This window comes from Balaenoptera ricei, chromosome 18 (assembly GCF_028023285.1).
Source record: "Balaenoptera ricei isolate mBalRic1 chromosome 18, mBalRic1.hap2, whole genome shotgun sequence".
In the NCBI taxonomy this organism is placed as follows: Eukaryota; Metazoa; Chordata; class Mammalia; order Artiodactyla; family Balaenopteridae; genus Balaenoptera; species Balaenoptera ricei.
Genome location: NC_082656.1, coordinates 74,239,355 through 74,257,431, shown reverse-complemented (window position 1 = coordinate 74,257,431; position 18,077 = coordinate 74,239,355). Strand labels below are relative to the sequence as shown.

The 18,077-nt window shown below is 36.6% G+C and overlaps 1 protein-coding gene across 1 annotated transcript in view; it reads left to right on the top strand.

The window, feature by feature from the left end:
• The window catches only part of NALCN (sodium leak channel, non-selective), a 264,944-nt gene that overhangs the window by 128,209 nt on the left and 118,658 nt on the right, over window positions 1-18,077 (top strand). Inside the window, 1 exon segment of the mRNA XM_059902583.1 lies at window positions 17,662-17,799. Within this exon segment, the coding sequence (XP_059758566.1) occupies window positions 17,662-17,799 (138 nt within the window).

Genomic DNA, 18,077 nt, shown 5'->3' with positions numbered 1-18,077 from the left:
ATGACCCAGCAATCCCACTACTGGGCATATACCCAGAGAAAACCGTAATTCAAAAAGACACATGCACCCGAATGTTCATTGCAGCACTATTTACAATAGCCAGGTCATGGAAGCAACCTAAATGCCCATCAACAGACAAATGGATAAAGAAGATGTGGTACATATATACAATGGAATATTACTCGGCCATAAAAAGGAACGAAATTGAGTCATTTGTTGAGACGTGGATGGATCTAGAGACTGTCATACAGAGTGAAGTAAGTCAGAAAGAGAAAAACAAATATCGTATATTAATGCATGTATGCGGAACCTAGAAAAATGGTACAGATGAGCCAGTTTGCAGGGCAGAAGTTGAGACACAGATGTGGAGAATGGACTTGTGGACACCAAGGGGGGAAAACTGCGGTGGGGTGGGGATGGTGGTGTGCTGAGTTGGGCGATTGGGATTGACATGTATACACTGATGTGTATAAAACTGATGCCTAATAAGAACCTGCAGTATAAAAAAACAAACAAAACAAAAAAAAAAAAAAAAAAAAGATGAGTTTCTGTGAGCATATTTTCACTGATGAAAAGCTAACTATATTTTAAATACTTTGTTGAGTCTTGCCTACAAAAAAATACAATCTATAGTCAGACATTTCGACTATTCTCTCGTGGTTACATATAATAAAAACAGAACAACAGTAAATATCTTAGAGGATTATTAGAAAGTTTAAAGGATATAATATATTCAGACTAGTTAACATTGTGCTGACAATGTAACAGGGAATCAACAAGCAGTAGCAGCTAGTGTTTTTCTTAAATAGCGCAGAAATCCAACTTCTTAGCTTGAAACACTAAATTCCTAGCAATAATCACATAGCCCAACATAAAAGGATCCCTCAGTAAATCATTGGGCATTAACTGTACAGAAAGCATTCAGTTTTCTGTATTGCACTGAAAGTTTAAAAATCCACCCCCATTCTGGTTTGGACTATTCTTTTTACTCACCCTTTGCAACTTTCAACAAAAATGCAAAAAGTAAAAAATTATAAATAAGATTACTGCTGGAATCTGAAATAGCTTATCATTCACTATTTCACATCTGGGACTAAATGCAGAACCATTTAATGACTGATGTATAGATTCATTCTTTCCCCACTGCCCACCCCTTGGGTACAACTGCCTACCTCTACGGAGGATTCTCTCCAGCCTTCTCAAACATCTTCTCTATGAATCAATGTTAAAACCTTAATGTCCAGGAAACAAGACGGGATAAAAATATACATGTGCATGCGAGTGAGCATGCCTGTAGCTGAGTACCTGTGTGTGCAGATGGGGGGGGGGGTGGGGTGTGAGGGGGCGAAGGGAGCTGTACTAGGCAAGTGGAAGTGGATGGGTTGCATTCTGTAGTCTTAACATTGTGCAATACAAAAGGGGAAAAACAGTACAGGCAGGGACTAGCTATAGAAAGAACCCTGGTAGCTAGTTCAGACTTAAGTCTGTAGTATTGTTTTTGTTGTTATTTTAGTTTTCCATGTGCCATTAATTCAATTCAGAATCTCAGGAATGAGGCAGTGGGGAAAGGTCAAAAATCTCACCTCAATCCAACAGAAATGTACTGGATACATTTCTGAAAGAAAAACTCTAGAAATTTGACAATAAAGCATGTATAGTTACGTGAATGACCAAAAAGAGAATTCCACTAACAATGTAGGCAAATGTCACACTTCGTGTCTCTTTGGATAAGCCATGTCGTTTCAGGTTGATTGAAAAAAAGGAAGTAAAACCAATTGGAGGATTATGGAAAGGTACAACAAAATAAAGGAAAGGGAATACTATCTTGGAGCATGAGGAAGAATGCAAATTTCTGCATTATTCAACTAAATAAATAATAATAGACTTAAATTGCAGGCAATTGAGCAATACACGGAAAGAAATGTTTATTCTGTTTTGCCTTAATCCAAAAAGGCTATAATGTATCCAACAAGAATTATACCTAGGTCCAATAAATTTAAGCAGAACTTAAAAGAATTAATCTAAAGGGAAAACAAAATCAAAATTACAGTGGAAGCAAAAACGAAACCTAAAGTTCATCATGAGGACGTCCATGTTTCCTAGAGCAAATATACACCGAAGTGGATTAAACAATGATTATGAGGTAAAAACAAGCTAGTTTCTAGAGAAGCATAATTATCTCTGATTAAGTCTAGAGAAACATTTCACCAGAGGTCATTATTATTAATAGTAATAATTACTGGATTTAAGTATTTTTTACATGTGAGGTCCTTATAGCAAGAACTTTTCATAGATAGATATTTATAGAAAGAAAGAGATACACATATACATACATAGATATCTACATATATGTAATGGAATCCCCAAAACTACCCTGTTAAGGAAGTATTTTCCCCACATTATAGATGCTATTAAAAAAAAAAGCAGTGAGGAGCGTCATCAAAAATCAGTGAGAACCGACAAGAAACTGTATACGGCTACGATAATTAAAAGAGTATGATTTAGGGTTAACATACAGATGAATGGGCAAAGATATATGTCCATTGACAAAACATATGACAAAGAAAGGATCACAATGAATGATTAAAAGACTAATTATTAGTAGTAATGTTGGGGATACCAAAGCCCTCTCATACTATGTACCAAAATAACTCCCTGATAAATTAGAACAAGTAAAAATGTAGAAAGCAAAGAAAATACCATCTCTCATCTTAGATGGTCAGGGACTTTTTAGGCCTAGAAGAAGGATACATTTGAATTTTCAAACAAGTCAAAAATAATCACCATAGGTAGTTTTTAAAAACAAAGGAAAATGTGACAGTACAACCATAATTTGTAATACATGTTAGTAAGAACATGTCAAATGGACAAGGTTTGTTCGTTATTTTGGTTTTTGGTTAATGATAATGCTCATTGCCAACAGAAAAGCCTCTCACACATTGCAATTTGTGTAACTTTTCTGAATATCAGTTTTTCATTATGTATCAAGACACTAAAAAGCATTTTTACTCTTTGATCTAGTAACTGCATTTCTAGAAGTCTACCCCAAGAAAATATCCACAGTGCACACAAAGATCGATCTTCAAAAAAATTGCTCTTTGTAGCATTATTTATCAGTGTGAAAATTTTAAAACAACTTGAATGCCCAATCATAATAGAATGTCTAAGTAAACTTTGAATATGGTGGCATATTATACAGTTACCAAAACTGTAGTTTTACAGAATGATTAATGAGGTTAGTCATGAGTGACATGAGTGGTGATGACCAAAAATCAAGCAAAGAACCCTAATACAGCACTATATTTGCAGCTGGATTCAGTTTTGTTTCCAGTACATGTATATCCCTAGGGAAAAATAAACTGGTAGAATTTTCAAATTCTACAACAAATTCTAAAAAATATATACAACCTCGTTTGAATTATAAGTAACTTATTTTATTCTTTATGCCTTTTTGTACTTCCAAATTTTGTACAATGAATGGCTTCTTGGTTTAAAAAAATGTAGATAGGTAGGTAAGTTGGTAGGCAGATAGATAGATATAAAAGCTTAATTTATAATTACACATCAGTAAGAAAAATAATTGTCTCATTTTTTAAAATAATAAGAACATTAGCTGATAAAATTTTAAATGAAGGAAAGTATAGATATAGATATAACAGGGATATGCAAATTGTATAAGACTAATTTCAGTTGTATAGTAAGACAAATTTTAGTTTATGACTAATAAAATCAACTTTATTAAATTCAAGTCATTTCAATTAAATATTTATTGGTAAACAACTATCAACTTTATTTTCAAGGCGTTAGAGTACTAAATAAGCACTATCAAGATAGAAGCAAGGTTTTGAAATTTATGTTTGCAATAGAAAAGAGCAGACAATATAATTTGCAGTGAAGCTTCTTATTTGTGAACTTAGATTGAAGAGAAATGAGAAATCAAAGCCCATTAAAAGAGAGCAAAAAATAGGCAAACTATTTCCAAAGTGTGGGGATTTTTAGTATGCAAAAATATAAGCATTTTCTGACTGATGCTGCTTTCTATTTGAAGCCAAATAGGAAAACCTTGTTCTTGGGCATAGTTCTACAAATGGATAGTAAAAAAACACTGGGAACTTTCCTGTGTAGACTCGGTGGTATTTTAGTTACAAAAGTTTTCTGAATAAATCCTCAGTTTTATTTCACAGTAAGACGTACATCTATGTTCTTAGGAGCACTGTCTCTTTTGTATACGTTACTAGATCTCTATTGCACCCAAAGTAAAATATTAACTTTCATCTGCAATTTTATAGCACATATTTGCCAGTGGAATGCATCATTTACATTATGAAAATTTAATATGACTGACATTAGCAAAATCGCTAATTAAGAAATAGGGCATAAATACTTCAAGAAACTTGACAGTCTGTTCTATGAGGAAAATTAATTCAGAAGTCTCCTATTTGCATAAATCTCCAGGTCTCATTTTCACAGCTGTTTGTTCTGTCAGCTAGATGGTTGCATTTCAAAATTATTTTAACATAATCGGTGGGAAGTATACCTTTCAACTAAAAATATCATGCTCTGCAAGAAAGATTGTTAGGGGGAAAATATAAGTTCATTCATTTTACCTCGATCTTGTTTCCTTAAGATAAATGTTTCTAATATAGGAACTTTAACATTTAAGTCTTAAATTATTAAAATACTTTATTATTAAAAGACAGTTTGTAATTTTAGATTCTCATAAAATTGAAAAGGTTGTGTCTTTTTCATTTGGAAAAATGGTAACAAGTGAAGCTTATTTTAGCAAAGCATAAAAAATACTGGAGATATCTAATTTTTATTAACCAGTTGAGCATAATACAGAGTTTCAGATATGTACTCAGTACCGTGCTAGACAAAGGAGGTAACAATTTTAAATATGATTTAGACTAGAGCATTGTTTGTTTTAGTAATTTAGATAAGGAAAGGAGATCAGCAATGACTATATCTTAAGATGTCTTGTTACCTGTAATATCCAAAAGGACAGCAGGAATTTGAAATCAACAGATTCCAGCCTAGAGACCCAGAAACATCGCTTGCTACCTGCAAACTTGGATCAGTCATTTAAGGCTTCTGTACTTCAGTTACCCATCTGCAAAATGTACAGTAACTAACACAAGATTATTGCTGAAATTACTCTAAATAATGGACAATGAACTGCTTTGGGGGCTGCAAAGCACTGTATAAATGCTAGTCATGGCTCAGTGTCTCTTCTCATGTTCTTAAATCTTACCCTGAAAGAATCCTAGGAGACTGTACAAATCTATGATTTGGTCTACATGGTCATTTATGGTGTTATATGTAGAAGTTAACCCAAGCACGCCATTTATAAGAAAAGAGATGATCAGATATACCTACATTCACTTTCATAACTAGAAAAAGATTCACTAGTTTTTGCAAATGAGCTTCTGCCATCTTTCCTTTTACTCTTGAAATTATATTTAAGTGTAGACTCTACTTAAAGTAATTTGCTGCTGGAATAGGCATAACATTTTGATTTCTGCTTTGCTTCTAATTACATTCAAGCTCATTTTGACATTTAAGGCCAATTACATTAGTCTAGATTCAGCAAGACTTTTCCATAGTAGTCTAAAATTTGACCAATAAACAGGCTTTTCTCCCCCTCTCTCTCTTTTTACTCATTTAAATGGAATGCTTGGCAACAAGCATATTTTAGGAATTATAAAAGCAAAATAAATAATGTGGGTTCATTTTGGAAAAAAAATAAAGGCAAAGAACTGCTCGGTCTTTCTTGCCAACATAAAAGGCAGTCACAGAATTAATTGAAACCACCAGTTTCAACTTTATTTCTTTCTAAATCACAAGGAATAAGGCACAATCATTTTACAGAGAAATTAATATTTTAATGTTTCACTTCTGTTAAAAATAAGGGTAGTTGATTTCAACAGCTCTCAAATTTCAAGAGTTCATATATGGAGAGAGATAGCTCCAAAAACTTTGTCATGTAGAAGTCACTAGTAACTAAACTCTTCAGAACTCTCCAGGCCCTACAACACGTTTCAGTCAGTCTTCCATTGCGTTTTAAGATTCCAGTATATGTGATGGCTTAGAACACATACAGCTAGTATTTTATTAAGCCCCTACTTTCAGTCCACTTGCTAACACCACGATTTTTACTGTTTATTCAGTAAATTCTCTTATCCTTGACAGCACTCACTAAAAGTCAATTTATAGTATCTATTAGTATCAAAACATTTAGTGTAACCTTATTCTATAGTTTTTATAGTGAAAGTATAGTCGAGGAAAATAGACCAGAAAGTATATTGTATAAAAACAAAGTTTTCCAATTGACTGCCAGTACCAATTGAGAGCATAGAACAGTAGATACCTATAGCTAGAAGATATCTTAGGAATCACTTAGTTCAAAGATGAAATAAAATGATGCCATAAAAAGCACTGTCACACTTTCATGTATCTAAAGGAAATATCTTCTTAAAAATATAATTTATCATATATTATTTTGGGCTTTACAAAAATGGAATCACACTGTATATGATGTAAAAAGTTCAAGTCGTAAGAACTATACAAGAATTCTGAAATTTTAACTAGTGTAATTGAAGTTGTTTTTCCTTGGGACAGATTTTTAAATCACTATTTAAAATATTATTTGGGAATTCCCTGGTGGTCCAGTGGTTAGGGCTCCACACTTCCACTACAGGGGGCATGGGTTCTATTCCTGGTCAGGGAACTAGATCCCACAAGCCACACAGCGCAGCCAAAAAACCAACAAAAAACCAACTATTATCTGTATAGCCCTTTAATGTTTATAATAAAGTATTCACACATGCTTTATTTTGATTCTTAAAACAGTCTTCAGAGAGTGATAATGTGATGGCACATTTGAGGAAGATTGGTGTCAGGCTGGCCGCGTGCCAGAGCCGCTAAGCCAGTCAGTGATTTAACCCCAAACTCAGGCCCTGTGACAGCAGAGCTGAACACTTGGTTCTTTACGTCCCTGCCCTACAACTCACAGAGGGCCAGGGTCTTTATGCTCAGCTCATTCAACCTCTATTTTAAACTGCTCTCCTTTGGCTCTGCCTTCTGGGAAGGGCACCTCTTGAGAGTGAAGGCAGAGATGAGGTGGGTGAGGTTAGATTAGGTGAGAAGTTTTGTTTTGGTTTTTTTTAAAATTAATTATTTATTTATTTTTATTTTTTTATGGCTGTGTTGGGTCTTTGTTTCTGTGCGAGGGCTTTCTCTAGTTGCGGCGAGCGGGGGCCACTCTTCATCGCGGTGCGCGGGCCTCTCACTGTCGCGGTCTCTCTTGTTGCGGAGCACAGGCTCCAGACGCGCAGGCTCAGTAGTTGTGGCTCACAGGCCTAGTTGCTCCGCGGCATGTGGGATCTTCCTGGACCAGGGCTCGAACCCGTGTCCCCTGCATTGGCAGGCAGACTCTCAACCACTGCGCCACCAGGGAAGCCCCCGATGAGAAGTTTTGAAAAGCTCATGGCTGAGGCTTGCTGGGCAGTGTTGAGGTCTGGTTGGAGGCCAGGGTGGAAGGGAGCCCGTCTCCATATGGAACCAGTGGAGGGGCTGGAGAGGTGCAGACATGAAGAGTTAGATTCACCTAGGAGTTGGCATGTTTCCTGAGAGTTTGGCAAAAAAGGAAGATGGAGTTTGGAGAACTGAGAAGAGTGTATTTGAATTGATAGGCCATGAAATTCCATCTAAACCAGACAAGGAGAAATTTGAAGTAAAGAAGTGGCTATTGCCAATGGCTTTAACATTACAGCACTATGGTTTTACTCCAGATTTCAAATTCACAGTATTTGTATTTATGGACACCTTAGTTTAGCCACGGTAAGTGGTGCCTCTTAGAGTTTTTATTTACTGTAGGTTTTTAAATGCATATAGTGTCATTTTTATTGGTTTTTCCCAACCCCTAATTCTCCATAAGGCCTTGATCTTGTTGATCATGATTTTGCCAACCAGTGTACTTTTTAGAAATTTAACTCCAACATTAGGTAGGTCCAAAATTTGCTGTGTATTGATGTCATTTTAAATATTGTTAGAACTTTGAATAGTTGAATAAGTTTTAAATGAAACTATACAGCGAAATGCTAAAGGATTGTGAGATCAGTGGGTTTTTCAGAAGATAAAACTCCTCTACATTTTATTCCTATTTGAATGGGGAAAAAAGAAGTAAGGAGATTGAGTAGGTGAATAATTAAGGCAATTAAAACTGAAGGAGGTGTCACTTTTGTACTCAGTGAATACTGTCAAGGCAAATCTTCTATTTTACGGCTGACTGGTAGTAAGACACAGCAGGGACACCCTCAATAAAAAGGTTGAGCTACTATATAAGTTATCAAATACATTTCATTTTGAAGGCAAATCTTTTGTAGAGAAAGAGTCCTGGAAACCAGCTAAAGATAGATAAGATAGATGCAAATTATATTGTAAAATGCAAGTTGTATGTCAATGACCTGAGTTGTATTCTTCACCACATTTAAAAAATTTTAATGTCTATATTTTTAAAGTAAATATATGTTTTTACATGTGTTTTAATACACAGTAAAAAACATACATTAAGTATAAGGTAATTTTTATGTCCACCAAAAACCCGTACACGAATGTTCATAGGAGCATTCTTTATAATAGCCAAAAAGTGGAAACAACCCAAATATCCATCAACTGATGAGTAGATAAAATGTGGTATATCCATCTAATGAAACATAATTTGGCAATAAAAGGGAACGAAGTGCTGATACAGACTACAGCATGGATGAACCCTGACCTCATATTATATGATTCCATTTATAGAACATGTTCACAGTAGACAGAGCCATGGGGACGGAAAGCGTATTATTGGTTGCTGAAGGCTGGCGGATGGAAGGATGGGGAGTGACCGCTATGGGTACATAGTTTTGGGGGGATGATGAAAAAGTTCGTAGGTAGTAGTGATGTTGCACAACTGTGAAACAACAAAACCACTAAACTGTCTACTTCAAAAGGTGAATTTTATGGTATATAAACCATATCTCAACAAAGCTGTTACTTTAAAAAGTTCAAAAAAAAGAATATTTACCCCCTTCCCTAGTTCCTCAGTCCTTGCCATGCCAGTCCTCAGAGTTCCAAGTTTATTGTGTAGGCTTTCAAGCATTTTTATGCACACAAAGCGTATCTAGATACGTATATTACAAATAGAATCTTACTGCATTTTCTGCTCTCTCTCTGTTAACGAAAACCTAGATGTTTACTCACCTACTTTTTAAAATATGTAATTTTCTTAACCTAAATTGATATCCACACATACTAAAAACCAAAACATGCTTTGGGTCATCAAGTTATCAAAGAGCATCCATGATATATATATTTTTAGAGGCTAAGAACTACTTTACAAGGTCTAGACAAGAACTTTCAGCCTGTTATTTCAACATAGGAGAATACCCTTGCTTTGCTTTCACCTAACTCTAAGAAGATCTATCAGAAAGAGATTTGGGGTCCGAAATGGGGCCTTGAGAGAGAGAGAAGGACGTCCTGTCATTGAGGAACCAGCCAACTCTATGGTGTGGGCCCTCGGCGGCCCTGGTGGAAGCGTGGTCCCAGGGATGCTGTTCACCCCACCTGGGATCAGTGTGTAAGGGGTGCTAACTGAACAAAAGAGAAGATGTAAAAATACTTGTTTATTCCCCTTCCTCCCCGTTTTGATGATCTTATTTTTATTCAAGTCTCCCAATCTCAGTTTATGGCAAGAAAGTACAGCACCAAAATGTAAGGCCACTAAGAGGGAAACTACAGTATTAGATGCTTTGGTAGGAATATTAAGGAATATTGGGGATAAATGTGGAACTGAGACCTGAACCAAGGGTGGCTTTAGCAGGGTTTTCTGGCAGATTGGACATAGGATATGAGGAAATGAGAAGGACCAGAGAGATGTCTGTGAGGTCATTGGCCTGAGTAACTTGAAGAATGGATTTGTCATTTTCCAAGACGGGAAGAAGTGTAGGAAGAACAGATTTAGGGAGCAGGACCTGAAGAGTTTGATTTGGGACATCTAATGTTTGAGATCCCTGTTAGATAGACACCCAAGTGGAGATATGGAGTTGATTCTGGATGTAGGGCTGGATATACAGATGTGGGTGTCATCAGTACATAGACCGTATTTAAAGGCATTATAATGGATGAGATCAACCAGTTAGTGAGTGTTGAGAGACAAGAAAGAGATCTGAGGACCAAGCCCCGAGGCTCTGCAACATTTAGAGATTCGGAAATTGAGGAGAAACCAGCAAAAGATCCTGAGAAGGGCTGGTGGTGAATTGAGTGGCCCTGCAGTGAGGTGCTTAGACTCTTCAGTGATCCAAGACCTTGTTCTCTGCTCTTAGATGTGTTTTCTCCTGTGTCATCCCTGGAACAGCTCACTTCCTCACACTCTGGTCTTATGGCTTTCACCCTCTACCCTGGTTCGCGCCCTTCGCTTAGCTCCCACATACTCAAGGAATACATCATGCTACGATTAGAAAGAGGTACTCATCAGGCTAATGATTTTCAAAACCTTCCTTCTCCATTCAGTGAACATCATTGCAGTCTCTTTAGTCAGTGCATTTCTTTCCCACTTTACTTCTGTTCATTCAGAGATGTTCCTTCCTTGGAATATCAATGTGCTTATAATTACAACTCTGACTTTGTCGTGACCCCTTCTTGCTCCTACCAGACTGCATAACCAGTCTCCATTTAGTCGTTCACGTCCAGATCCTACTGCTAACAGTGTGATTTTTCACTGTAGCGTCCACTTGAAATCATTAGAGATTTCTTTTTAACATCTTTATTGGAGTATAATAGCTTTACAATGGTGTGTTAGTTTCTGCTATATAACAAAGTGAATCAGCTATACGTATACACACATCCCCATCTCCCCTCCCTCTTGCGTCTCCCTCCCACCCTCCCTATCCCACCCCTCTAGGTGGTCACAAAGCACCGAGCTGATCTCCCTGTGCTATGCGGCTGCTTCCCACTAGCTATCTATTTTACATTTGGTAGTGTATATATGTCCATGCCACTCTCTCACTTCGTCCCAGCTTACCCTTCCCCCTCCTCGTGTCCTCAAGTCCATTCTCTACATCTGCTGCATCTTTATTCCTGTCCTGCCCCTAGATTCTTCAGAACCTTTTTTTTTTTTTTAGATTCCATATATGTGTGTTAGCATATGGCATTTGTTTTTCTCTTTCTGACTTCCTTCACTCTGTATGACAGTCCATTAGAGATGTTTTTGATTGCTTTTGTTCTTCCCTGATGGGGCAGAGTTGTTTGCTCCCGATCCCTTCCTCTGCAGCTGGGCTGTTCTCGGGTTAGCTGCTTATCCCTGATTCAGTTAGCTGCCGCCAGGCACCTGCAGTGTGAACAGAGCCTGACCTGCACAGCGGCGTTTAATATGTGATTATGTCATTAGACACAAAAAAGAAAAAGCACTTGTAAATGAAGTCTTTACCCCTATTTACATCTGTAGGATTGGACTTGGGGGGTAAAATAGCAAAAAGCACAGACCTTCTGTCCCGAAAACCTACAGAAACGAATAAAACAATTAATTATCAGCCTGGAAAAAATTATACCAGCAGTAACCACACAAAGAAAAGGCCACAATTTCATACCATTATCTTTGAATAGCAGCTACTAGGAAAGATGGAGGGAGGAAGAGAGAGAGAGAGAATCAGAGAGAGAGGATGAACACTCTAGGCTCGTACCTGAAGCCTGTTTTCCAGAAGTTGAGAAGAAATTACATTGGAAAAGCAAATCGTAAAATATGTTCTCATCTCCCTCAGTTTGAGAGCCTCAGGCTGTGGGGATGTGCAGAGCCCTGGAAAAGACATCAAGAATCTCCCACAGGTGTAGACGTGATTGATGCACCCCATTTTACCAGAGGCAACATAAACTTCTAGGTTGCACCATTTTTATTTTCCCAGCTGGGAAGAAGGCTTGAGAGTGAAAGCAAAATGATCATAATTTCTGAAAACTAGGAATCTCCCATAATAAATAAAAATTCAGCATAGTGAAAGGATGAAGAGAAAAGAAGAAAACAGAAACCAGGAGGGAACAGGAGCCCCAAGGAGAGAGTGATGGGAGAGACCCAGCTGTCCTCTCCTGGTACCCAGAGGACCAAGACCAACAGAATCAACCTGTCTTTGCCCTCACCTGGAGTCAACGGAGTGCTAGTGATGCTGGAAGGAAGCCGGTGAATTAGAGGAAGTGAACACCTGGGACTGATGGGCTGGCAGCAATAAAGATTTCCAGAATCTACCCACAGTGGGGAAATATCTGAAGCCTGATATTTCAAGCATAGCTGCCCATGGCCTCAGCTAATACTTCTATCCCTGCAAACCCCTCTCCTCATACTGAGACAGCAAAACATAGAGAAGAAAATCTAGCTGACAAATTGAAACAGGACTCTGATAATGGGCATGAGATTCTGGGATCACTTTCTGACACTATATTAGAGGGAATAAAAGATCTAGATGAGAAAGTTGAAAATGAAGGCTTTGCATTTGCAGCAGCATGGATGGACCTAGAGATGATCATACTAAGCAAAGTAAATAAGCGAAAGACAAATACCATATGATATCATTTATATGTGGAATCTAAGGCAGACATAGGGAACAGATGTGTGGACACAGTGGGGGAAGGGGAGGGTGGGATGAACTGGGAGATTAGGTTTGACATAAATACACTACCATGAGTAAAATAGATAGCTAGTGGGAACCTGCTGTACAGCACAGGGAGCTCAGCCCGGTGGTCTGTGATGGCCTAGTTGGGTGGGATGGTGGCGGAGGGGAGGGGGGTCCAAGAGGGAGGGGATGTGTGTACGCGTATGGCTGATTCACTTCTCTGTGTGGCAGAAACTAACACAACATTGTAAAGCAATTATACTCCAATTAAAGATAAACAAATAAATTAAATAAATAAAATACAACACAAATAAACATATCTATGAAACAAAGACAGACTCACAAATATAGAGAACAAACTTGTGGTTGCCAAGAGGGAGAGGGGTGGGGGAGGGATGGATTGGGAGTTTGGAGTTAGCAGATGTAAACTATCATATATAGAATGGATAATAAACAACAAGGTCCTACTGTATAGCACATGGAACTATATTCACTGCAGCAGAAATTAAATACAACATTGTAAATCAACCATACTTCAATAAAATTTTTTAAAAAAAGGCTTTGACAATTGTGGAGTAGGTCTAGAAGGTAATTAGTCCAAATTAAAACAGCAGTAAGAGGACTCCAACAAAAATGTCTGAGAGTAAGAATCAAATGGTTTCTGGGTAATTGAATGCTCCAAGAAGAACCTGTGTAGGAGAGGAAAAGTGGAATTTATTCCAAACAATAAGTAAAATGTTTGATAATCTGGAAGCTATTTAAGGTAGAAGGAGGAAAGCATATATTTCTTTTCCCAAGGAAACATGTCAAAAAACAATCAAACTCTCAACCAAAACAAAACTAAACTAAAAATTGTATAAGAACACTGTGATTCAAATAAAGTAAATTAAACTGGGCCAGATTCTGAGAAATTAGGGGAAAGTAAGAAAACGGTCTCCACTTAACCTTGAACATTTACCTTCTAGTACCAAGCATATCATAATATTGAGGCCTGAAGGAGGAAGTATTATCCTAGAACATTACCAGGATAACAGTATTACATAGCAATATTTTCATAGTCAACATATTGACTGTCAATCTATTGATTATCAATGTACTGACAAGCATGGAAGACCCAATCATGACTAAAAAACAAAATGTAAATACTGTTGAACAGAAGTCTCTGTCTAAGGTAGATAAATCAAGAAATACTGAATGAGGATGTGGGTAGCACCACCAGAAGTAAAAACAAAAGTGGTTAAAAGCAGTGGCTTCTGGGAAGTGGGACTGAGATACTGAAGCATATGGCCATTGCTTATTATCTGTTAAGAAAGCCATCATCAGGCTTCTTTACTATGTAACATTTTTAATCATATAGTATCACCTTGATTAAATTTTTGAAAAGTAATATTAAGAATGAGCTTAACAAGAAATGGACAGAAACTATATAAAATGAAATCTTTGTCCAGAATCTTGAGTAAAGACTTGATAAATGGATAAATGGAAAGATATGCCTTTCTTTGAGACTGGAAGATAATATCAATTTTTCTTAGATTCATGTGATTCCAGTGAATAAAACAAGAGGATATTTTGGGGCAATTAACATATAAAAATAAATTTTAAAATTCTGAAAACAAAAGCTTATGAGGAGGGGCTAGTAACTACCACTTATTAAAATGTACAAAGATTAGGCAATTTGGAGATGAAATAAATAGATGGAAAAGAATAGAAAGTTTAGAAATAGAGCTGAAAGTGTATGAGTATTCAATGTATGATGCAAGGGATTTTTCAAATTAGTGAAGAAAAGACAGATTTTTAAAATTATATTGTGCTGAATCAACTGATCACCTATTGAAAAGAAAAATAAGATTGATTTCTGTCTCATTTCTTATACCAAAATAAATTCCAGATTTAAACTGATTTAAACAGTGATTTCTGGTTCAAATGTTAAGCATAATAAAATAAGGAAACATATGGGTACATTTATATCTAATCTTGCAGTGAGAGAAGTCTTTTTAAGCAAAATATAAACACCTTAAATAAAAGGAATGGCAAATTAAACCACATAGAAATTTAAAATTTATTTTTGTAAAAAAATACCGTTAAAAGATAGGGGAAAATATATGGCAGATATAAGATTAATTTTCTTAATTTATAAAGAGCTGGTTGAAATCAATACGGGGAACATAAAGGTCAACAGGATAGGAAATGGCATAACACATGAACAGGGAGCTTGGAGAAAAGAAACAACTTCCTCCAGGCCTTTGTTCATGACCCCCTTCTCCACCATTTAAATCCTACTCGTCTTCCTCATGAAAGTCAGTTGCTATCATTTTCTCCAAGCTATTTTTGACTCATCCAAGAGGAGTACATCTGTCCTTCCATCTTGCTTCTTATAGCTTTGCCATATTTCTCTTAACGCGCCATATTTTTCGTTCTTCCATTTCTTAGAGTTGGCCATGTTCATCTTTTTCTTCCACTCCTATTATAAATTTCTTAAGAAGCCATGTCTTCCTCATCTCAGTCCCCAACACATCAAGTCTTCAGGAACCACTGATAATCCATGTCCAAATAAATAATGTAAACAGGCTCTTCAAGGAACACAGATCCTGCAGACAATATAAGTCAGTAAGTGTATTTGATTCACATCTCCAACAGACTGTCACTGGGATTTAAATTCCCAGATAAAATCTCAACAAAACTGATAACGTACCCCTCGTGCAGGACACAACTTATTTTTCAGCCTGTAATAGAAGTATTTCATGGCCCTCACTTTCACTGGTCTATTGATGTAGGTGACTATAAACACCGATCACGTTGTAACAGAAAGCTTTGCTCTCAAATATAAGTCACAGCATCTCATAGTATGTATGCACTTTCAGGTGGCTGAGCTGGGCAGAAGTGAGACTTGTTTTCTTTTGAAACTCTGAAAAGAGTAGAGGATAACCCGACGTTCTTGCTCACATTGCTTATCTCACAGCAACAGGTTATAAACCCCTAGCTTCATGTTCCCGAGCATTTACTGAATGCATAGTAGCTGAGTATTCGTGAAAGCTAATGCCGTAGATGAAAACACATTAAGTTGGTTTCTGCCCAAGGCAGCGGAAAGGTACACCTGAATTTTTGGCCTCTAGGTACCAAGAATAAATCTGTTGGACTTAATCACAAGCTTTCCTGTCACTTTTGGGGAAAGAAATCCATGTCCAGAAAAATTCCTTTTATCCTGGTAGGTGTTTTGACTCTTCCCCCTTTTACTATAGAGTCTCTTGGATGTCCACACACTTTCATGCTGGCGATAGCTCTGTTGAAGAAGATCTGATATTTTTATGTGAATCATCTTTGGAACTTGTGTTGCTTGCATTCAGATATAATAAATATTCACTAGAAAAAAAACACAGGAAAAAATAATTGCCCTCAGTGATAGGTTCTGGCATACTTATGAGGTTAAACAATGTGTTGAAAAATTCTCTGAAGCATTTTTAGGATGAGCTAAAGCTAATATTCTCTTTGGCACCCTGTCGAGGAAAGTATTATACTGTCCTTGTTGATGCCGTGTTCAAGTATCAGTAACAACATACTTCATGCTTTCATTAAGGAAACACTTTGTAGGATGATGATATTATAGAAAAATTAACTCAAGGAGAGGTTAAGTGTTTCACACATGGACAAAGGGTAAGAGAAAAAACTTATCTCCTAGTTCAAGATTCATTTAACAATGCATTGTTCCTTTGTTCAAAAAGGCCTATTATGTGCTGAACATTGAACATCGCACTTGTAAAAAAAAGTTAATTTACTTATCCCTAGTAAAGAAAACTGGTAAGAGAGCTTACTGCGCAATGAGGCCTGGGAAGTAGTAGATTCCAGACTTCACTGAACACAGGAAGCAATACTTGGAAAAGTACTTGCTTTGGAATCATAATGCCTGGTGCTACTTCTGTTAGTGCCACAGTGACTTTGGGATAATCACCCATCTTTAAGCCTCTTTTTCCTTATCATCAAAAAGAATGAGTCAGGTTAGGTTATCTTTAGCATCCATTTTGCCTCTAAGATACTATCAGTGTAACAGAGCTTTTATCTTGGGCTCAGTCCATCTTTGTATTATCCTGGACCTTATTTCTTGGAATCCCAATACCTGAAAATTCAATTTATGTCTTCCATTATACTAAAGTCTGTAAAGATTTTTTTAGAGTCACTAGATTCCAATTGTCAACTTTCCCCAACATCATCATAGGTTCTCATTAAGAAACATTTATTGACCACTAATGTGTACAAGATACATGAGTCAATGATAGATATATATATTTAATGATAAAAACATGTAGGAATGAAACTAACCAAAGATCTTTGCAGAGAGAGAATGAGTCTTTTAGCTAGGCTGGCTTTTGTTGGAATGCTCTAGTTTTAATTATTTTATTTTATTTTTGATCTTGGGGTTTCTTCCATGGTCTTGACTGTCTTGAAAATTTTTTTTAAAAATCATGAAAAATGTGATCATCTTTATTAAGTTGCTTAGCATGGCCATATCATTTAGAAAAATTTCTTTTTTAAAGAGTCTCATGTTTTTAATATAACTGAAATAATTTGATAGATGGATACTATAAAAGTAAAATTAATGTTATTATTCTCATTTGCCTTTAGACAATCAAATGTAATTCACTATAAAAATAAGTTGTGCTTAACAGCAAAAAAAAAAAAAATACAGTAATCCTCTGGAAATATTAAATAGTTAGCTTGCTAAGAGGGAAAAACAAGAAAGGAAATAAGCAAAGGTTCCTGAATTTTGTTCTGATTTGATCAGCAGTATTTACCACCAACAAAGCTAATTTTAATTCAGGGTAATTATTTTAGCTTTCCACATTGAATAGCTAGATATCAAGCTTTTAGAATCTTTGTTCGTAGCCCTTTCCTATCTGTTGAATGAAGGCTGTTTTTTCCCTGCTGAATCAATAATATTGAAATCAAAGTCCTCAACACCATATACTAATTCTAAGTTGCATGTAAGCCCAAGGCTGGTGTTTAATACTTCCATTCTTTTCCTCTGTAGGCATTTATGTCCATGTTCCAGATCCTTACCCAGGAAGGATGGGTTGACGTCATGGACCAAACGCTAAATGCCGTGGGACACATGTGGGCACCAGTGGTCGCCATCTATTTCATTCTGTATCACCTCTTCGCCACTCTGGTGAGTTTAGCATTTCTTTTCAGTTATGTCTTACAATTCATAATGGGATGGACATCAACAGATTTTTGGCCTATTGTCAATTTCAGAATCAGAACCAGAGAACCAAGGTAGAGTAGTCCCGTTGGATGAGGTCCCTTCCATTCTAAATGTATATGAATCAAAGAACTACTTGAGGAACTAGATTTCAGATCTAAGTAAGAAGTTGTCTCCATCAAGGTCAAGTGGTTTACATGAGGGAAAACAAGATAAAACAAAATGGAAATCCCACATCCATGTAC